The following is a 22,847-nucleotide window of genomic DNA, read 5'->3' as shown; positions in this document are numbered from 1 at the left end:
TCGGCAGCCTTATGAAATTTCCCCTTGTGGGACTAATAAAGGTATATCAATTCAATTCAAATCAAACCTCAAGCCTATTAAGAAAGATATTATGGTCAACAGTATCAAAGGGAGAACTGAGGTCAAAGAATATGAGTAATGAAAACATTTCTGCATCAGATATCAATAGAAAATCAATGCGAATATTTTAAAAAGCAGTTTCAGTGGAGTGCTGATATTGAAAACCGGATTAAAAATGGTCAAACATCTGTAATCTGCATAGAGATCTAAACTGATTTGCCAGTTTTGTGACCTCAGTGTGTTCAGACTAAACCTAGATTCACATGTTAACATCCAACAATATGTTGAGAATTCGGCTGTGTTTATCACAGGGAAAAAACTTTAGTGAGCAAATATACATAAGCAGACACTTTATAAGCAATGTCACGATGCTACAATACAGAACAGTTTGCTTTTTTGCTTTATACATTTTACATACAGAATAAATGCGCTTTAAATCCTCACCACTGATTTGTGTCATGAAATTACCCTTCAGGTGTCTTTCTGTTGTGTTATTTATTAACACATAAAATAAAAGTCCCTTTAAATTTAGAAAATACTCAAAAACATTGTTTGAATTTGATTATCAGTGGAAATAACTCGGAAGCAGAATTCAACTCAAATCACAGCTTTATTGCTGAATTACAGGAGTCAGGAAGCAAAATAAAATTGAACCCAGGCTGGGAAGCAACTGGGAACGTACTACCCTGGATACACAAAGGACAGCGAGAGGGAAGATGTGACAAAGAACAGAAGCAAACTGAGGGGATAAATTCACAGGAGGAGACTTAGGATTGCATAGAAACTAATGATATACAATATAAACTGAAACCAAGAATAGACTCAATAAAGCTCAATATAATGAAAAACAGTAAGTGCTATAAAAGGACTTAAAACTCAGAACACTGGGTCCTAAACCCAAGACCATGACCCTGTCTATAGTTCTAGCTCTAGCTAGCTATCAAGTGAACTTAAGATATGTGGGCTGTTTTCAGCTTCATGTAGGATTTTAGCGTCCAGCTAGGACCAGCTTATTGGTATACTTACTTTAATACACATATAGCATCTGAAACACAAACAAGCAACTTATTTAATTCCAATTAACTTCAAACGTCAATTTAAATGAAAATGATCACAGTTTATGTATTTAAGCTGCCATGAACAAATCTTAGCTGTTCCTGTCGTACACACATACTGACAAATACTGAAATAACATTTGAATCAATTAAGGTTTCCCACATTGAAAATCCCACCACTCACAGCTGGAACTTCTCCCAACATTAGAAAATCCACAATGCATCTGTAAAGTTGCATTTTAGGCCACGTGGGCTGTGTATTTGATTTAATGGTCAAAGAATCTGCCACAATGCATTGTTTAGAGAAAGCTACTGTAGTTTTTTAAATAAAGCCAACTTACTGTAAAATCATTTTTGCCTTTGCTAGTCAGTGACAGACATTGCCCTACCCCAACTTTTTTTTCTAACATCAAATTCAAAAACTTACTTTTTACTGTTAGCTTCTCACTCCCACAGGTGCTCTGTCATGTTATTATCTTTCCAAAAACACTTGTGCTCTCATTGCTCTGTTCATGCCATTTTTTTTAATTACCGTTGTGTGCCTTAACTAACAACATTCTCAGGTCTCTCTTATTCTCAAATGAATAACCAAGGCCAAAGACTCTACGTGCAGTCTTCCCAATGCAGACAGCATGGTCAAAGCATGTCTACCGCTCAGTGTCCCCCTACAGTTGATATCACCAAGTCTTCCCTGGAGTCAGGAGTCTGGGCCCTGACAACTTTAACAACTACCAAACAGTCCTCAAACTTCACCCTTGGGTTTCCTAATAGGTGCTACACAAATTATTATTATGATGATGATGATGATGATGATGATGATGATGATGATGATGATAAACCCCATCTGAACATGTAGTTATATTCAAATAAGCAGTCAATAGTACTGTAGTTTTACATGTACAGTGGGGAAAAAACCACAAAAAATTAACTTTATCTTTTATGTTTTAGGTACAGTGTTGTCATATAATTTTCACTGTATCTCTATAAAATTGTTAGAAGGATGTAATTATTCAAATATTTTCTTATTTTTGTAAACAAATATGGCTGACCTCCACCAAAAGGTCATGCATTTTTTTTATTGTCCCACAAGGGGAAATTAGTTTAGCAGCAGGATATAAATAAACAGAACAATACTATAAAATAATAATGACAATAATAGTGATAGAAAGTCCAAGGACAGTTATTTGCCATTGAGGAGACAAGATGCAGTGGGGATAAAAGAGACCTGGAGTCTTTTAGTCTTCCTCACAGGTACTCTAAAACGGCGGCCGGAAGGCAACAACTCAAACTCACTGTGAAGTGGATGGTTCAAACAATTAATAATAGAATGAGCCTTTCTAAGCACATTTCTATTGTAAATGGCCAAAAGTCCATCTTGCCAGCGCCCTGAAATTTTGCTAGCAGTTTTTACCAGAAGTCCCAACCGATTCTTATTCTTCACCGTCAGGTTACCAAACCAGGCAGCGATACAAAAAGACATCACAGATTCGATAAAACTTCTATAAAACAAGGACAACATCTCAGATGAGACATTAAAAGATCTCATTTTCCTTAAAAAGAACAGTCTTTGTTGAACTTTTTTAGTAGTGGCATCAGCATGAGATTCAAAACACAGTTTATGGTCAAGTACCACACCTAGATATTTATAACTCTCAATATCGGCAGTTTTAATGATAGTGGGTGATGAGCTATAAGAGGACTTCCTAAAATCAATAATCATGTCTTTAGTTTTTGACACATTAAGTGAAAGGAAGGACTCATCACACCAATTCACAAAATCATCTACAACCTGTCCATGGCCTGACTCATCCCCCACTAGAAGACTGACGATCACTGTGTCGTCAGCAAACTTCAGGATATGTCTGTTCGTGAAATTGCTGCGACACTCATTTGTGTACAGAATGAACAGAAGGGGAGAGAGGCAGCAACCCTAACCCTGAACTGGGGATCAAGACGTCACCAACACGGTGCATTAAGGGACTATTGTTCACACAGGTCCAAATTGTATACATAGAATATTAAAGAGCAGCTATCCCCAAGGTCAAGAAAAGTCAGAAAGCCATCTTAAATCTGCACTCTAATCAAAAAACAAGAGAAAGTGATGTATTTTCTTGGAAATGTTATTTTTTTAAAACTGTCATAAACAACACAGGCTTATAGCTGTATATTGCTAATATAAATTGCTAATGTTTCCCATTCATATGCAAAATGTTAAGACAATTGTGCAACACACCTGCAACTTGAATACCTTACTTTAGTGCAAGAGCTGTAAATTTAGGCGAGAATAAAGAGTAATATAACTAACTAACAACCTCTTATTACAAGTTTTAATTCACTTTTTATGTAAATAGATACATTTCTAAAAAAATTTAACTTAACATGTTAATAATTTCAAACTGAATTTCCCTTGTTACTGCAGTTTACCTGCAGTACCTTTGCAGCCTGGTAATCACTATTATAGAGGTTGCCTTTTGATTTGAAAGTAAAAACCCTTAAAACACTTAGAAACTCTTTATAATGGTGAGCTGTGTTGTAAAATGGCGTAAACATTAGATTACCTCTGTACAGAAGTCTCTGTTCAAAGGCTCCAAGTCTCTGATCCTTGGGGTATAACCACAACAGGTTAACAGAAACTGATTTAAGCCAGTGATGGGGGGGGGATTCGCCCAGCACTCACTACTAAATGCCCACAGTCTGCTAGATGATGGGGACAGACAGATAGTCACATAGCTCTACTTAAAGGACTTTTTGAGTAGATTCACTCACTGAATTCCATCATTATACTCCTTTTGTACTGTCTAAGTGCTGGAAATCAGCCATGATAGCTTGTGTAATATTTGGTTATTTCTTGATGAATTCAGGTGGCTAAATCCGCAAAGAACAACAGCAGAGGCCAGATAATTACAATCTCTACCTGAGATCACTGAAAATATCACAACTTATTTATAGGTATTTCGTTAACCGCTCTTAACACTCTGACTACGCTGGTTTTCTTGTTTAGGTTTGAAGTTAGGTGAAAAATCATATTGACCCAACGGCCTACAACTGCGTCCACCCTGGGCTGGATTACCAGTCCAATCCAGACCACTGATGATTCTTCATATTATCTCAACAAGCTGTTTTACACCAGCTTCTGCTGCCCCCAAGAGGCCAGAAGAAAGAAAAAAGCAAAGATATACATGTAGCCTCATAAATCGTCAGTTTTAACAATTTGTGATATTCTATTTTTTTCTTTTTTTTTCTTTTTAGAAAGATGTGCATCTGAGTTTAAATTAATTTCTGTTGTCCCATCATGTCGATTACAATGTAATATCCTTGAGTTCTTTGCTTAATTATATTCATGAAATGTAATTAAAGTCTTAATGTAACAGACTGACATTTTTAAACAGAGAACACGCACAGACGAGGAGGTTGTTGTGTCAGTGATCTGTTCTGATTCATTATGATTCAGTAACAAATGATGAATGATATAAAATGATAATTAATTTTAACAACAGGATTTTTCAAACAAAAAATGTATTCATAAAGCACAACAATAAGTACAACAGTGTCACCTCTTAGCAGTCCAAACAAATGATTGTACAACTACATTTCTATCCAAAACCGTTAAAATTATTTTTCATTCCTTTCCCAAGACAGAATTAAACAGAAACTACATGTAACGGGCAGGTAAATTGTTTAGGTAAACAAGTAAATAATTTGATTCAAATAATAATGATAATAATGATAATAATAATAATAATAATAATAATAATAATAAAAAATTGGACTTACAAAAGAAGAAACGCTAAGGTAAACGGTGTTTTTAAAACAAGCGAGGCTAATAAGTATAACATCACTTTGTGATCCAGTTCGATTTTCTATTGTAGACGCAAAAAATAACGTAAACACCAAATGTGTTTGTGAATTTTCCCGACTGTTCTTGAACGCAGCGCGTCTCGTCACCCTGACCCGGAGGAACTTCTGTTCAGCTTTATTACCCACAATTCCTTTCTCCGCCTTCCTCTTTCCGTGCTGCAGCAATGTCTAAGAGAGGTATGAGAGTTGCTTTATAAAATCCACCTCCATCTGCTCTTTCTAAGACGAGCTACAGCGTATATAGTTGCTTATGTGTGATAGAGAAGCTAAATCAATGTTTTTGTGGGACTAGTTTTGAAATTATGACAAAAGTTAGCGATTTTATAAAGATCGCGGTTGAGATGGGAATTGAAGGAAGCCATGTTTTTCGTTCAGCGCCATGTATTACTGAAGCGAGAAATGCTAGAGGCGGAAAATGTGTACGAGCTAGTCGCATTTTCTTCCACACACTTTAGCCTTCTGTGTTGTGATAAGGTCTTTGTTTTTAAGTGAGTTATAACGATGCTTCCTGGCCTGAAAGTGTGCCAATGAAGTGAATTTATTTGTGGTGATCAGGGCTAGCCGGGAAAGCTAAGCAGAGCCGGTGCACACCAAGCGTGAATTGTAGATAAATTGGAGCTGCCACATTTGAAACAAACTCTTATTGAGCAAAAGGGAAAATGCGTGAGGTTCAATGTAGTTTTAGCTCTTGGTTACTACTTGTCATTACTCTTAACCCAGTGAATGGAAAATAGGGTTTAAAGTGTTCACGTGTTTTGTAGCTCCGAAATTAAACAGAATTGTAAAAAGTTGTGTATTTGTAATATCCTTAAGGTTAGAAGTTCCTTTAGATTTGGCTTCTCTGAATTTTAACCATCATTGTGTCCTGATCAAAGGTCATATTCATGCTGCGTTATAAGCTTCAGTAAAGCATGCTGTAGCTTGCTGCTTATGTATTACAGTGGGTGTGTAGATTTCTCAAATGTGACATTCGCTTCTAAAATGGGCCTATGTGATGATTAAAGCGCTATCGTAAGTCAGGGATTTCAGTGTCACTAAGTACACAAGGGCACTCATGGTAAATACTTACATTTGAAATATCTTTCCTCTGAGTTTAAATCACAAATGCCCAATTTGTCAGGTAGAAATGATTCTTACTCGGGCATGTTTCTTTTCCTGCAGGACGTGGTGGTTCCTCTGGAGCCAAGTTCCGCATCTCCCTGGGTCTCCCAGTAGGAGCAGTTATCAACTGCGCGGACAACACAGGTAGGTCTGTGGTAACTCGTTGCTGTGTCAGGTTGACTCCTGTTGACTTTTGCTTCTCTTGTTCACCTTTTCTATACAATACGGTCTTAAACTCTTAAGTGATTGAAGGGAATTTAAGATCCAGCCTAAAACTTACTGTTTTTGATGTTGAGCTGTTATCTTTTCACTAAGACCGACCACACCATTCTTCCCTGTATGTGAACTAGTTTATTTGGTGTGCTCCTTCTAGTGTTTGTGATTTTGTTGTTGTAAATAGTTCAAGCTAAAAGTATCACAAAAGGACAAAGTTGGTAAATCTCAGGGGTTTTTTGTTTTGTTTTTTTCTCAAATTTTGGAAGTTATGTGAAACTGCTTAATTTTAACTTGGCTATAGAGAATCATGTGCTGCTCAATGATGAATGTACTGGAAACCTGGATTAATTTCTCTTACTGCTTGGAATGGCGAGAAACCTCCCACTACCTTGGTATTGCCCTGTGTAGAGAAGAAACCCCTTACTCATTATTCCCTGTAACTTCATAGTGTTTTCTTTTTTTTCTTAAAGCAGTTGTTTGCAGAATAATGATCACAAAAGGCTAATAAAACACATTAGCAAATATAATCATTGTAGTCTTTCTGTAGATATTGTTTTAATCCTTGTTGCTTATACCTGCTGATGTTTGCACTGAATAAGTCTGCTTTTGTTGTCCTGGAAGCAGCTTTATCATTAAATATAAGTGACGACTTGGAATACATGGTATCTACCATACTGACTAATGCATATAAATGGATTGAGATTTTTTTATTTAACCTCTGTGTGAAAATTAACATGTAATGTAAAGCATCAGTGTGTCAGGTCTAAGGAGAGAGGTTTTCTGAAAACTAAGATCTCACCCAACATGGTTCTTTTGTTTCCACTTTTTCTAGACAGAATGCTTTTGACCACAAGTTTGATTGTACTTGATTGTACCTGAAGGCTCACCTGACTTAAAATCTATACTCAAAAACATGTTGTTGAAGTTGAACTTGGATTAATATGTAGATTAATGGGCACGATTGGTAGCAGTGTCCAATTAATTTACCTTGGGGGGGTAAAGTAATTAGACACTGAAGGTATGTTGTTTTTTAGAACCAATTTAAAAAGTACTTGGCAGAAAAAGAAACCGTTTCAGAACTTTGAGTAACTGCATCTCACATTATGTGAACCTGGGCATAAACATAGCACTGTTGTTTAAAAGTGAAACTACAGTGGCAGGTAGGGCTGTGCGATATGACCAAAATCTCATATCCCGATATAAGACACATATCACAAAATTTTAACATTTTCTGTAAATTCTGTGAATCTCGGGCAGCTTGACTTGTGTGAAGTGTTTCCAGCTGCGCGTCGTGTACCTGGAGTCGAGTGTTTTAACCGAAGCATGAAACGACACATTTTTAGATACAAGTTGAAACGGCCGGCGTTTTCTTTGTATTTATTACACGGCGTGCTGCGAGGAAAAGCCTGTTCTAACGTTTGAGTCTAAGGTTTATTTTTTAGCACCTGGCGGATCTTTTTTTTTGCTTCTCACCGGTAAATACTCTTTCACATGATTCAGTTTATTTTGAAAAGTCTCAGCAGGATCTTGAGTTTTATTGTGAAAGATTTATGTAGAAAATAAACAAGTGCACACGCGATAGTTTTAGCGTCGTTGTTACTAACGACAACGCATAGAAACAGGCGCTTGTCTGTCCGTAGTGTGGTTATATTAAATATAAGAGAAAGAGAGAACTTTAAGAAATTAATATAGCCACTACAGTGACCATCAAAATAATGAAAAAATATTGCCGTAAACGGTTTATTTTGTGACACCACAAAACAAACTATAGTAAAATGAAACGATGGATGTTTTTATATCGTCATCCGATATATCGTTATATCGAACAGCCCTAGTGAAGCACTGGGAAAATGGCTACTAGTTGGTTCCTTCTGTCCGCCCCTTCCAAAAGCACTTGCTTTGTCTGCTCAGTGGCTCGGTGAGTTGTCGTAGAAGGGCATATTGATTTCATCACTGTGGGTGAGACGGCAGCGACCCCACTGTGGCTGACTGATCTCAATCAGGGATGAGACAAGCTGACAAAGTGAATTCATCATAAACTGGAATGGGAGTAGATCTTATTTTCTACCACCCTGTCCTCTGTTCTCATTATGGTGTTTCTTGCTGTGTTTTTTCAGGTGCCAAGAACCTGTACATCATCTCTGTGAAAGGCATCAAGGGGCGTCTGAACCGTCTTCCTGCTGCTGGAGTTGGTGACATGGTCATGGCCACAGTCAAGAAAGGCAAGCCAGAGCTCAGGAAGAAGGGTAAGTGGGAAACTGGTCGTCATACAGTCTTCACCAGACATGTAGGTTCTGTTTGCAGCGTTGCACACACTTTCATAAACTAATTATTAAATGTCATTTAAGCTGCTTTCCTGCAGAAGCAGTCATTTCTCAATGATAGATAACTAAACAATAAGGAGCCGTGGATCCATTAACAGTGAAGCTGGTGACTGTATTCCTCTTTGCCTGTTTAGCTTTAGTTTAGTGAAACGTGTTTGCAGGTTCTGGTTGGAGTAGCCTTCCAGCTGGAAGATCCCTAGAGCTGAGCAGGAACTACCGTCGCCATCTGCAGTCTTTAAATGTCTAAATATAAGTTGCCAGTCTCAGTTGCAGAAAGGTGTTCAAATACGGTTTTTAGTTTTTCATTTTGAGCTCAAATTAACCTTGTTCCCCTCTCCACAGTGCATCCTGCGGTGGTGATACGGCAGCGGAAGTCGTATAGACGAAAAGATGGCGTGTTTCTCTATTTTGAAGACAACGCGGGTGTCATAGTAAACAACAAAGGAGAAATGAAAGGTGGGTTTTTGAAACGTGGTGTGGCATTCATGCGCGCTGTACAGGGAGGTGATTGGTGTGTGGTCATGACAGGCGCATATTTGCCCTTCCAAAAGCACTTGCTTTGTCTGCTCAGTGGCACGGTGAGTTGTCGTAGAAGGGCATATTGATTCCATCACTGTGGGTGAGACGGCAGCGACCCCACTGTGGCTGACTGATCTCAATCAGGGATGAGACAATTTATAAATACTCAGAACAACTTTTTCTTTTAATGTATTGGTTAATGTGATGTTTGACCCAAAGTATGTGCTCCCAGTAATGGAAATAACACCACCTTATCAATTTGCCTAACTTTTATGCCTCTCCATTGTAAAATCAGTTTATTTTTTAAGCGTTTAAAATAACACAAGTATCGGGACTTATGTTCCTTTGTGTGTGTGTCTACAGGTTCTGCCATCACAGGCCCAGTGGCCAAAGAGTGTGCTGACCTGTGGCCCAGGATTGCCTCCAATGCTGGCAGCATAGCCTGAGCTGGACTCTGCACCTGTTTGTTTTCAATAAAAACTTGTTATTGAGATGTGTCTTGGTTGTTTCATTTACCTTTCGGTCCAAAATATTAAGACTATTACAGAAAAGGCTCTTATCGTTGTGATTTAATATTCATAGAGTCAAGTACATGCTCAGAACTTGTTTGGTAATATGAAGTTTATTTTTCTTTTATATTCAGTATGTACATGACTGAGAGCTGGTACTCCTTGCCGTTCCTCACATTAGATACACTAGAGCCAACAAAGCTATTGTTAACAAAAATGTCAAGACTACAGCTGTGGGGAAAAGTCTAAACTTTGAACCTGACTGGAGAATTTAAATCAAAACAAACTAACTCGTGAGGGGTGAATTTTACAGCCGACATGAGGATAGGATAGAAGCCACACAAGATTAATAAAGAGGAATACACTTCAAAATGTGTTTTTACATTGTCTAGCTGTCACCACTAACTGTGAATGAAATCTTCCCCTAGTGGACTTCTTTATAGGAGTGTGGCATTAATAGAGTTTTGAATATACAGTGGAGGTGACCTGTGAATTGGCATGTATGTGTACACCATCCTTTTTCAGTTAGTGTATAAATGTGCTTTCCTGCTCGGCCATTTTCAGTTCTGTGCTGTACTTGGACATCCCTGGCACCTCACTGCTTGGCAGATGGAAGCTACCATCTGCATAGAGCATGTTTCCTCTGTCATAGATGCCTTCATCATGCCCATGTTCCAAAGTCAATCAGTCTGAGGTACAAAGAAAAGAAAAACATTGCATTTTCCTGCACTTCACTGTGACAGTATGTCTGCATACAGTTTCAGTTGTGAAAAAGCAAGAGGTTAGTGACACAATGGACATAAAATGCCTGACAAATAAGCAGACAGTGCAAAGCTATCAAGCTGTAGAATGCACAGTTGTGGTCAGAAGTTTACATACTTGATAATTTGAGCCTTAACAATTTCTTTGAATTGTTCTTTTCCCCTGGTATAATGATTGCAGGGCATACATCTTTAATGTTTTAAAAAATATTTAGTACACAACTTTGAATTTATTTTGTTTTTTTCCTCTTATCCACACGTGGTCAAAATTATATATACAGGCTAAAATATATACACACATTTACTTTTGTCTTTCAACTTCAAGAGCTATTCTCATTATCGATCATAATTGACTTTCTCTTTACCAGCATAGAGGAAGTTATATGACAACAATCATTGAATTGACAAATATGCAGAACAACTGGAAAGTCTAAGAAAGGAGAATTACAGAGTTACACAACTTGGGAAGGTGTCTTGGAGCCATTTATAAACATCTGCAGATTCCAAGATCATCAGTTTGAACAATTTTGTGTAGGTACAAGTTGTTTGGATAAAGCGGATGAAGATGGATGGATGGATGGACAAGTTGTTTGGATGTGTCATCATCGCCAAGTTGTCGAAGAAGACCCTATCCTGCACTCAGGTGAAGAAATTGGTTGGGATATTCAGAAACAACCAAGGCTCAAGTCTGCCTGAGTCTTGGAAACTGCTATAATGTCAGTGTCACTGTACAGTAGGACAGGTTTTGGATCACTGTGGAGTTTGGAGGCTTTAAAACCTCTGCAAATATACCGACTATCGAGCATGGTGGTGGCAGTATGCTCTCAGGCTGTTTTGCTGGATACAACAGAATGTTCCAACAGGAGGGTAATACTAAACATGGATCAAAACTGGTTTAGGGCTGGATAAAGCAGACGAAGCTTCTAGAATGGCTTTGCTAATGGCTAATAACCACTAATAAACAACAGTTCATCATTACTTTAAGATATGAAAGTCATTCAGTTTGGGAAACCTGAAGTTTAAGAGATTCTTTCTGCTGCAAAGATGGGTTAGAGAAACCACAGCTCATCAAACAGCATTGCTCTAGAAATGCCCCTTTACGTCTAAATTAGTTTAAAATTGGGAGGTACAACTTTTTTTGATCGTTATAAAGCCTTCAATTAAACCAATGAATCCAATTAAACTATCAGCTACTTCAAGTTTACCTACTGGTTTATAAAATGGTTTTGATTGGATACTCGTGTCTATTCTTGGTAATGGGCTTCTTAAGAGTTTTGTTCCCACATACTAGGGCAACACATAGGTTAGTACTGCTGCCACAGAGGTGTAGAAATAAGAAAAGTGTATTTTAATTTTTTTTATCCAATCTCATGTAAAAGGAAATTTCAATGCTATTTTTTATTTTTCATAAACAACCAAATCTCATACTTAAAATGTGTGGCACAGTCGGTCTACTCTGGACTGGTTTAGGATGGTGTCATTCTAGTATTACTACTGTGTGTCAGAACTCCTGTGTCATCCATGGCAACTCAAGTTTTCCTCAAGATATTTTCAGTGTCTTTTCAAGTTTTGCTAGATGGACATTATTCTCCATTAACACAGCATACAGTCTGCTCTGAACTTCCTGGACAATCATCTATTTTTCAGGAGAATGGCCCATGCATCTGAGATAGCTTGAAATGAGTAGGAGCACAGAGTTTAAGAGAACACAGCCACCAAAAGCATTTGTGGGAACTACTTGAAGATATTTGTAAAATCTGTAGGTCTTCATGACTTCTTAATAGTGAAATTTAACAGTTTGATGTCTTCAGCAGTGTTCAACAATACAGTAAGACAAGAAAATCCATTAAATGAGCATGTGTTTACAGTAGAATTTCTTTGGCTGTGCGGTATCTCAAAAAAAATTCCTGGTCTTTACTGTATTTGATCAAAAGGCTAGAGTGTCAATTCTTCAGTCATTTTGTATGACAGCAGTTCAGGTTTGAATAAAGTAATGGACTGAGTAAGATAGGATATTAACCACTTCCTTGGGCATTTGTTTCAAGCTGTCTCAGAGTTGTGTATTCTATTTTCTTGTTTGGGTTTCTACTGTCAGTATAACTTCTTTTCCAATGGTCTTGCCAACCAGCTCCATTTCCACACTTGACACTAAACATCTCTTTGATTATTTTACAGTTTCACTTTTATTTCACCAACGCCAAACAGAAGCAGCTTAGTGGGGTTTTTTGTTTTTAAATATACAGTAGGGCTTACCCAATGCTGTAGTGGAAAAAGAGTTTAAATTTCCAGGGAGCCACCTTCACTACAAGTCAGAATTTTGGCCAAGCTATGTGAAGTTCCCATTGTGTGGACTTAAGATGTGCCATTTCCCAGAAAGAAATGGGAACCAATTTGTTTTATTTCCCAACAAGTTAACTTTAGATCTTGAATTCAGGTAGAAGAACCGACCCATATGGAAAAGAAATAGTGAAAACTTATATGATTTACTCATGAAAGTGGCCACTTTCTCATTACTTTCATACATTGTTTTAGTAAGTATCCAAAACATACAAGTTTCATTATATAATTTTTCAAGGGATCTTATATCTGTTTTCACTCTTGTATGCTTTTCAAGACAGACACAAGACAGATACAAACTTTATAAGATTTATATATAGCTTTTCCATATGGGGAAGCTGTTCTATTTGAATAATTAAGCTAGATTCTGAACAATACATTTTATGTGGTGCTCTAAAAGTTGAAGTTTAGCAGACTCATGAGTTGATTTGTACCTCAAGAGTGACTCTGCCTCTGATAAATTTATCTAACAAATTAAAATTCAAGGTATTACGTCCAGTCTGGGAATAAATGGCCTCCCTCCCTTCCCTTTGCTGTCCTTGTCGCTGGGGGCCTCAGTGCGGGTGCTCTGTGTTGGGCTGGGCTGTGGGCGCTGTTCACAGGTGGCATGGGGGTGGGTGTGCCATGTCCCATCCCGGTAGGTGCAGTAGCATACTGTTCGCTCGTCAATGTTCACACGCTCCCCTGCTGGGATCACCCTGTTCCCAGCAAAACAGTTGGGACCTATAACGACAGTTAACATTTTATTGTCGTTTCCGTCATCAAACAGTGAACGAGTTCATAGAAGAGCGTATCCTTCCTCTGTAGTCGAGGTTATCGCTTGTGAAACATGCCGGCTGTCTCTCTAATGGGACCGCACCTTTAGTCTCATTGTTTTCAAGTAGGGTTTACTTTTAAAAATAATCATAAACCTAAAGAATAAATAACTCCATTCTTGCATATTTTAAGTCTCAGATCTGTAATTACAGACAAATCTGGCTGTAGGTTATTATAGGGCTTTAACCCCAATTTGATATGGGGGTCCACTCCCAAGCTACAACCCACCAACCACCCACCTCAGCACTGTCAGTATTAGCTGTATGCTTGATGCTTTGTGAATTATTCAGTTAAAAAATATTATCATGGCTTGCTAGTGTGCTCAAAACAAACAAGCACACAGTGAAATGTTTTTTTTTCCCATTGCAACACAGGTCTAAATATTGTTGTTTTTAATTTTAATATTACCTGTTAAAATTATTGTTTTTCCTGTTTCGTTTAAATTATGTCAATTTTCTTGCATACAGCAGTTTTACTGTTGATTTACTATTTTAGTTTAAGAAGTCTCTCTTCCCAAAAGATAAATGAATGCCCTCTAATATCTCTCAGGTCTATATCATATTAAAGCAACAACAAACTCGCAGTTACAAATTATGTGGGATAGTAATTACTGACTAAATAATGCAAACAGCCTGCCTTTGATTTGCATTCCTTATTCACAGATGGGGTTCCTTTATTTGGCGGCTACCTGAGAAACAATTACTAACCCCAACCAGCAGGAGCACAGGAAGTACAGTTCATCTAATGCCAGATCTGATGGCATCCAATAAACCACAGCTGACATAAGGGAATTTGGCAGTAGTAAGGAAAGAAATAAATAAATTAAAAAAAACAGTGACGCAACAAACTGAACCATCTGTCCCGCTGTCTGTGCAGAACTGAAGCAGTAAAAATAGAAGGTTCAACTTAACTGCAACTGCCTTTAGACACCAAGAGCAAGGCAACAGCAAAGTATGTTTATGTGCATGTTCCTGTTGGGGTTTTTTTTTTTACCTTTTAACTGCTTTCCATGTCCAATTTATTCTATAATTAAGGCAACATATAAAAGCAAAGTTAATATACCCACTGCTACAAAAGAGCTCAAACTCCCACACACACACACACACACACTGATGCACTAGTGTTTCAAAGCCACTTTAATGCCAGTAGCAATGAAAGTCTGAGTGACATAACGGGAATGACTGTATAAGCTGCAGGGTGTGTGAGGTGACATAACCAGTGCAGCTTCTGAGAGCTCCAGGGTGAACACACTGACTGTCACAATGACCGCTCTTACTATAGTGCACACTGGGATCAACAGCTTAAATATGTGTGTGTGTGTGTGTGTGTGTGTGTGTGTGTGTGTGTGTGTGTGTGTGCGCGCGCGCGCGCATGAGGATAAAGTCAGTGAGATGTGAGATGGGATATAACAGCACAAAGGAGAGTGGATGTACACATAGATGAAACAAATGACAGCTGGGAATGGGGAAAACATTCAGACAGCAACATTTTAAACAGAACTGTTATGAAAAAATGTCCAAAAGCACTGATAAGCTGTATAAAAGCATGCACTGAGTTTGTAAGTAATTTAATGTCCATGTTTAATTAGAACTTCAATTCAATGTTATTTATATAGCGCCAAATCACAACAACAGTTGCCTCAAGGCGCTTTATATTGTAAGGTAGATCCTACAACAATAGATAAAGAGAAAAACCCAAGAAACTTGCAACTGTTCTTGCATTACCCAACCTCACCCCAACCCAGGGGATGATGATACCTCCACCCGACCTGATGTCCTGGGTCCCCCTTGCTGTAGCATTTATGTTGTACGTCATGAGTCTTGTCATAGTTGTGATAGCAGTTGCTTCTTCCAGATGTTGGACTACTGAGCTACTAGTTGTTTCGATGTTAGTCTAGTTGTTGGGTGTAAAAGAATCCATATTTCTCGTCAAGTAACTCCTTCCGCTGCTATTGCAGCATAGTGTAGTAGCATGCCAACAGCTCCCTATTCTCATTCCTTGTCTTCTTATGCTTTGTTTTTTCAGTAGCCCACTTCTCATCAATATGCCCTAGTTCCTTAACATCTGATACAGACTTTGTTAATGCAGGCAACATCCAGGTATGGATTTTGTGGGCTATGTGTCTCTTGCTCATATTTCTGATGCTCATATTCTCTCACAAAAAAAAATGTCCCTACTCGACCTGTAGACAAACTTTATCCTTCAAGCTTGGGTTTTCTATCCACTACCATGGGCCTGAGCACTTGAGGGTCCTGCGCATAGTGGTTCCATTTACCATTTTTTTTAGCTACTGGGTAGAGCTACATCTATCACTACAGCCATCTTTCTCTGCTTGTCCACCACTACTATGTCAAGTGGGTTAGCCACCACTAGTTTGTCTGTCTATATCTGCAAGTCTCACAGGATCTTAGCTCATCATTCTCAAACACCCCAAATTCATTTTGACTTTGGGACTTCCAGGCCATAATTAGCACACATATTACTGTATACTATGCTGGCAATTTGGTTATGGTGTTCCATGCCCTTCCTGCTAGCATCTTGCACCCTGCGCTTACGTGCTGGATTGTCTCTAGATCTTTGTACAGCCTGCGCCTGGGAACTTGCCTTGTGTGATAGACCCCACCCTCTATGGCTTTGTCCAGCCACTGGTAAGGTTTCTTGATGCGAGTCACTTCTTCTGTAGTAATCCTACAAGTACTAGGGTACAAGATCAAGGATATATGTAGATATAGATCCTTGTGGACAAGAAAGCTGGAAGCCAAAATCAGGGTAGCACAGAAGGATTTTCATTTTTTTAACTGAGACATGATCCATGCCTACCTCTGAAGAAGCTAACGGCACTCCACAGATGATAGGAAGCACAAAGGAGGCGGCTAACAGCAGGTACTCATCTAGACTGGCCAACAAAGGGTAGAACAATCCTGATCATGAAGGATCCTCACAAGGGCACGCCATCATGAAATTACTGGCCAATTACCTGCCTCTCCCACACATGGCAGCTCCTCTCAACATTGTAGCTACCAAGCTGAGTAGGTGCATTAGTCAGTATGTAACCACAGTTCAGAAAGGCATTGGAAAAAACACCAGAGGGCCAAAGAACCAACTTCTTATTAATAGAGCAGTAGACCAGGACTCTAAGACCAGGCAGACAACCTGAGCAACCTGGATTGACTACACGAATGCCTGAAACGAGGTCATTTTGGACCATGCTTTGTGCACTGGTATGCAGTCATGTTGGAACTAGTCCTACATAGTCGGGAGCTTGAAACTGTCAAATACATCTTGGTATGATGAAGCATTTAAAGTTCCTTTTAATGGAAATAAGTAGTTGAGCCCAACTCCATAATACCAAACTTTACACTTAGAATAATGCAGTCAGACAAGTACCATTCCCCTGGCAAAATCTCTGCTCGTCCATCAGATTGCCATTTGGAGACATGACAAATTTGAATGCAATAATAAATCAGGCAAATATCTGGCAAACCTATTTAAGCAAAATAAAGAAAAAGCAACAATTACAGTTATCAAAGACTTAGCAGGGAACCCATTTCGTAATCTTAAAGATATAAATAATGTTTTTAGGACGTTTGACATGAATCTGTACACTTCTGACCATGACTCGAATATGGAAGATATTCACAAATTTCTTAGTGCTATAGATCTGGCTCATTTAACACAAGACCAAGTTAGGATGTTGGATAAACCTATTGCTCTAGAAGAACTATTCTGTACTCTTAATCAAATCCCCAATAATAAGGCACCTGGCCCAGATGGAGTCCCTGCTGGCTCTAATTGTATCACTCGATACAGAAAAAGTATTTGACAAAGTCAACTGTAAATTCCTGTTTGCAATATTTGAGAAATTTGGATTCAGAGAATCATTTCTCAATAGGATAAGAGCATTTTACACATTGGTTGACTCCCTCTGATCAAGTCTGGGGGCAGCCCAGAACTCCATGGTCCTAACTCCAAAATGCTTCCGCAAAGGAAAAGAAGTGGAGGGCAGGGGTTCGGGATGTAGATGGGGTCATCCAATAGCCGGACATACCAATCATTCAAGACCCACCTTGCTTCTAGTCCCCCCAATACTTGTGTGTGTGACTTGAAAAGCGGCATAAAAAAAAAAAGGGGGGGAGAAAGGAAGATGGAAGGAGCGAAAGAAGAAAGGGCGTGGATGACTATGCGTTATTTCTTATTCTGAATACATCAATTTGGATGAGTGAGTGAATAGTTTTACTGACTACTCACTCCATTGAGGGTCATTGATGCTCAGACTGGGGATTGGGGCACACCCCAGTTGTGTCATGGAGATCAGGCTCAAATTTTCAGATAATTTCCAGTCTGGAAAGTTTCTCATCCAGATGATGTGCAGTAATTGAGTTTTTTTTCTTTAAAATGAACAATAGAAAGTTCCTACCAGCTATTTGATACTATATAATACTGATATACGCTTTATGGGCAACAATATCTCAATAAATAATGCCATTTATTAAACCTGCTTGGCAGAATTTGGTACTTTTGAGTGCGTTAGGTCCCGGGGAATACCGAAATATATTACAACAGTTCTAATCAAGGGAGAACATCATTACGAACAAAATGAATGACAAAGTCATAAAAATTTGGAATGATTAAAAAATCCCACCTATGATAAATGACAGCAAATATCTTTCTGGGGTCTGCATGCACCCAAGTCAGTAGGATGAGGGTTAAAAGAAGATCATGTAACTGCAGTTTGAGGGAAAATCTAAAATTTAATAATTTATTTTATGAAATTTAAAAAGCATTAGCATTAAAAAAAAAGTTTCGTTTGTTTATATATGCTGTCAATTTCAGTTCTTTTAAGGAAATGAGAATGAGCAAAAAAAACACTGGTCAATCGGCTAAGAAAACTGCAATCTATAACTGAGAACACAGAGCATTACAAATGACTTTATACAACTCTTGCTATCGTCCATTCCTTAATAAAAATTTTAAGCTTAGTTTTAATGATTACATTTACTACAGAGAGCAAAAGAAGCAATCTGAGAAGTTTTGGTAAGTACTAGGGGAGCACCAATCCAATATTTGGATCAGATATTGACCCGATCCTGGCTCAAAAAAGTAAATCAGCTGTTGGTGACAATGGGCCAATCCATGGGGCTGTCTATTTGTTGTCTATCTGGTTGGTATTGGGAGACCTAATGGAGAAAGCTTACAGCAAATTATCAGTTTTGGCATATCTGAAGATATTTCATAATCATTACACCAACACCCTTTGTATTTACAAAGGTTTTCGATTTAACTACAAACTGTGGTCAAGCTCAGATTTGGAGTCACTTTTACTGTCATTATGTTTGGTAAGAGAGACATTATATAAGGTAGAAGGCCAAAGGCTGCTGATTTTGTGTAACACTCGATGGGAAGCTTAAATTGCACTTATGGTAACATAACATTATGAACACAATCTGCCCACTGAAACTAGAGTCTTTAAGAAAAACAACTGTGAAACTTGTGAATGCATTTTAATATACGATCACTTGCCAATCAGGAAGTCTTAGCGTGTTTTCTAAAGACTTTTTGAGTTACGAATAAATCCATATTTGTTTCTTTTTGTTTGCAAGAAGGGGATTTAAATTTTCATGATATTCTCCCAGTTTACACGATTATGCAACATAATGTATGCAAAGCTGATACTGAAGCAGATCTTTATGAGGCAAAGAGAAAGAAACACTTTGAACCTGAGTGACTCTCACCGGTCTTACATATGGGGCAGCAGTGGTTGGGTTCGTAGGTGGGGTTAACGCAGTGTGGGGCTGGGCACTCTGAAATGCTGCAGTACACCTCTCTGTTGGGCTCACAGCGACATCGCTCACACCTTGACAGCTGAAACACACAGGTAAGCGTGAACATCATTATTACATGTTAACATTTGGATAGTCTGCATGGTCTCAAAATAAAGATGCGTAACAATGGTAGGGTTAGAGTTGCTTTTTCTTTAACATTCTGGTGCCTTCAGAATGTTAAAAAAAGGCATCCTTTTTTTAAAAGTGCTAGTGCTCTGGGCAGCAAACCCATCCTGGACCCATCCTGCCCTCTATCAACAGTTTAATGCTTCTGTAATAGGGTGGTGTGTTAGTACAGGGGATCATTTCTTTGCACACTTTGGATTTCCCAGTACCAGCCCAGTATTATTTAAATGCCAGCACCTATCTGAATATTGTTCCTGACCAATGTCCATCACCTTGAGACTACAGTCTACACATCTCATGTCACAAAGCTCACACCACTCAAATGGTTTCTTGAACATTAAAAAAGGTTCAGTGTACTCAAATGGCTTCCACATTCACCAGCGCTCTGTCCAATAAAGCACCTTTGTGATGTGGTGGAACAGGAGATTGGCTCATGGATGTGCAGCTTTTAAATCTAGAGTAACAGTCTGATGTTATCATGTCAGTCTAGACCAAAACCTCTGAGGAATGTCACCTTGTTGAGTCAATGCCAAAAGTAGTTATAGCAGCTCTGAAGGCCAAAGGGGATCAAACCCAATATTAGCAAGTAGTAACAATTGAGTGTATATCTAAAACGTATTTATGGAATTTACTGTAGGTTACTTCATTAGCTTATTCATGTAAGCCTCCAAACAAATTGGGCCAAACAACCTGCAACAGCAGGAAGGGTCTGGGTTTGAATTTGGTTGTCGGAGGAGTTTACAGAAGTTCGAGATAATGAATCACTGCAACAAGGAAAATCTTTTTTCTAGACATTTACTCAATGACTTGAAAATTAAGAATTTAACATTTCACCTTTCATCCCAAAGTTATTCAAGCATGTTGCAAACTTGCTGTTTTTTGTTTTGTTTTTCCCCCTCTGGTTTTAGATGAGTTGGTAATTTCACATTACATGATTATGTATTACCAATGAAAAATGTATCAGTGACATGATGACGTATAGTATTACTGCATGCATTAAAACTATTCTGGCAAAAACAGCTGTGTTCTGTAAAATAAGGCATATAAGGGCTGTGTATCTAAAGTTTGCACATTCTGAACTAGTTTGAATAAGTGTTGTGAAACAACAAAACAAAACCAAAAATCCCTCCCAAACCCTGTAAACCTTTATTTTTTTTTCCCGTAAACGTGTTGCTTATTTCTTTGGAACACTTTTAGAAAACATCACAGTGACACAGCGAGGATGCTATACAAAACATTCTATGCTTCACATGTGTCATGCAGCTGCAAGAAGAGGAGAAAATACACTATTTTACTGAGCGGCAAAAAAGCAAACAATAATTTATGAACTTTATTATAAGTAGGTGATGGAAAAACATCTGGATTGAGAGAGGATCCCTACTAGCATGGAACACATCAACAGGGTTGTAATATTATGAACTTGTGGCTGGGACATGGATTGGAGGAGTTATTCGGAAGTTTGGCTCTTTCTCACCCTGAACTCCTCCAGCAGCCTGTATGTTTTGCCTCCGTAGACACAGACTCTGGCCATAGCCTCGCACACCGGGCAGCACGCTTTATACCTGATCCGCGTGCACCGGGGGTGGATGCGAGGACACTTGGGTCGGACGCATACTGGGCCGTCGATGGTGCATGTGCATGGACACGACGTAGGGCTCGGGTAGTAAACCTCTCCGATGCTGTACACGAAGCCGTGGTCGTCGATACACCACTTCCCCCTGTAGTCGCCGAACTCGTAGTCCAAGTCGGTTTTGGAGTATTCCGCAGCAACCGCCACGCGCGCCGGACCGTGCGGCAGCGGAAGGAGTAGCAGGATCAGCACGAGCAGGACTGAGAGATAGCGGTTTGCCATGGCGAGCAGGTAACCTGACACTAAACCGTGTGTGCGATTACTGAGGAGCTTCTCTAACCGAACTTCTCCTCCTACTATCAGGAGCGCCTGTGACGCCCATACATGCGCGTCACCCTGGAGCGTCACTGAAATTACCCGAGGACAGCAGGCGGCTCCCCGAGCCCTTAATTTCGGCCAAATCCGGAGGTAACGTTAGGATATTAAAGCGCAGGGAAGGGCAAATGTTTGATCATAGCTTAGTTTCATAATAACACATTTTTTAGGGTCAAAATGTGGTAAGACAAAAGGGGGGGAAAGGAGGAAAGAGCAAAGCTGAACAAAAGTTATAGATGTGTGCAAGGTGTTATCTGGGAGAAAAGTCAAGGGGCAAGGTTGTTTAAATATTTTATGTTGTTTTTATTCATGTTTAAGGAATAATGAATGATTTTCAACTAAACAAAGTTGCAACCTATATTACCACTATATTTACATAAAAATTGTATTCTCTTTTTCTTTAAATTCATTATTTATACAACAGCCATAGTTTCATGTTTGCTCATTTGCTCACCAAATAAGATTAAACGTCATTTTAACTTCCTACGATTGCCTTTTACATTGCTCCAGAGGTTCCAACTTTAACATGTCAGACAAATAAATGAATAATTAAATACTATTGGAATCTCTGAAAATAAATCCTTCATTCTGTAACAGACAGCGGATGGAAACCATGAACAGAAACAGCATTTGTATATGATAACAGAATCGTATTCCATCGCATTAACATCAATATTATTATTGTATGGCAAATCTTTTGTTTTGTTTCAGTCCTTTGTTTATTTTTACACAGCAAAATCTCCAGTGTTAAAGTAACACTAGAGGAGAGTGTCTATATGGGTCCACACCTCTGAGTGTTAAATTAACACTTTTGACAGTGTTATATGTTTAAAAGTAACCTAGTCAGTTTTGAAGATTAACAAAGACTAACACTGAGCAGTGCTGATTTTCTAACACTGGAATATTTCTAACATTTTGAGTTATTTTCCAGTGTTAGAAATTCAGCACTGCTCAGTGTTAGCCATTGTTAATCTTCAAAACTGACTGGGTTACTTTTAAACATATAACACTGTCAAAAGTGTTAATTTAACACTCAACAGTGTTGTATTTAACACTCAGAGGTGTGGACCCATCTAGGCACTCTCTAGTGTTAATTTAACACTGGAGATTTTGCTGTGTAGGAATGAAGTATTGCATAAAATGTGTATGTGTAACTGTTTTTAAGCTAAGTAATGTCATGGATTGTGCTGGTTTCATTACCTTTAGATGTAATGTCTGTTTAACATGTTACATTTAACCCAAAACTATGTGACAAAGTACTCTTTGTGTCTGTCCCTAACCAAGCATAATCGATATTACTCAAATCAAACGTTTAGTTTTTTGTTTATTTTGCTAAACTTAGTTTTTGTAACTTGATCTAGCAAAATATTTTCCATGCTTTAATGAAACCACAATAGC

General features: G+C 38.5%; 2 protein-coding genes across 2 annotated transcripts; one reads left to right on the top strand and one right to left on the bottom strand.

Annotated features, from left to right (window-relative positions):
• Positions 1 to 5,003: 5,003 nt before the first annotated feature.
• On the top strand, positions 5,004 to 9,624 carry rpl23 (ribosomal protein L23). The gene is made up of 5 exons (XM_005949948.2): positions 5,004 to 5,150; positions 6,135 to 6,218; positions 8,408 to 8,536; positions 8,957 to 9,070; positions 9,497 to 9,624. Exons 1-5 carry the CDS (start codon positions 5,138 to 5,140, stop codon positions 9,577 to 9,579), a joined length of 423 nt encoding a protein of 140 aa, XP_005950010.1. The 5' UTR covers positions 5,004 to 5,137; the 3' UTR covers positions 9,580 to 9,624.
• Positions 9,625 to 12,984: 3,360 nt separating this feature from the next.
• Positions 12,985 to 21,356, bottom strand: si:dkey-283b1.7 (von Willebrand factor C domain-containing protein 2-like). Its single transcript, XM_005949946.3, has 3 exons — positions 20,979 to 21,356; positions 19,289 to 19,418; positions 12,985 to 13,463 (listed from the first exon to the last, which is right to left on the bottom strand). The coding sequence occupies exons 1-3, from the start codon at positions 21,354 to 21,356 to the stop codon at positions 13,222 to 13,224; spliced, it is 750 nt and encodes a 249-aa protein (XP_005950008.1). The 3' UTR covers positions 12,985 to 13,221.
• Positions 21,357 to 22,847: the final 1,491 nt, after the last annotated feature.

This window comes from Haplochromis burtoni, unplaced genomic scaffold, assembly GCF_018398535.1.
Source record: "Haplochromis burtoni strain Fernald_Lab_line unplaced genomic scaffold, NCSU_Asbu1 Contig_702, whole genome shotgun sequence".
Lineage (NCBI taxonomy): Eukaryota > Metazoa > Chordata > Actinopteri > Cichliformes > Cichlidae > Haplochromis > Haplochromis burtoni.
The sequence above is the reverse complement of the archived record's forward strand: the minus strand, read 5'-3'. Positions and strand labels throughout refer to the sequence as shown.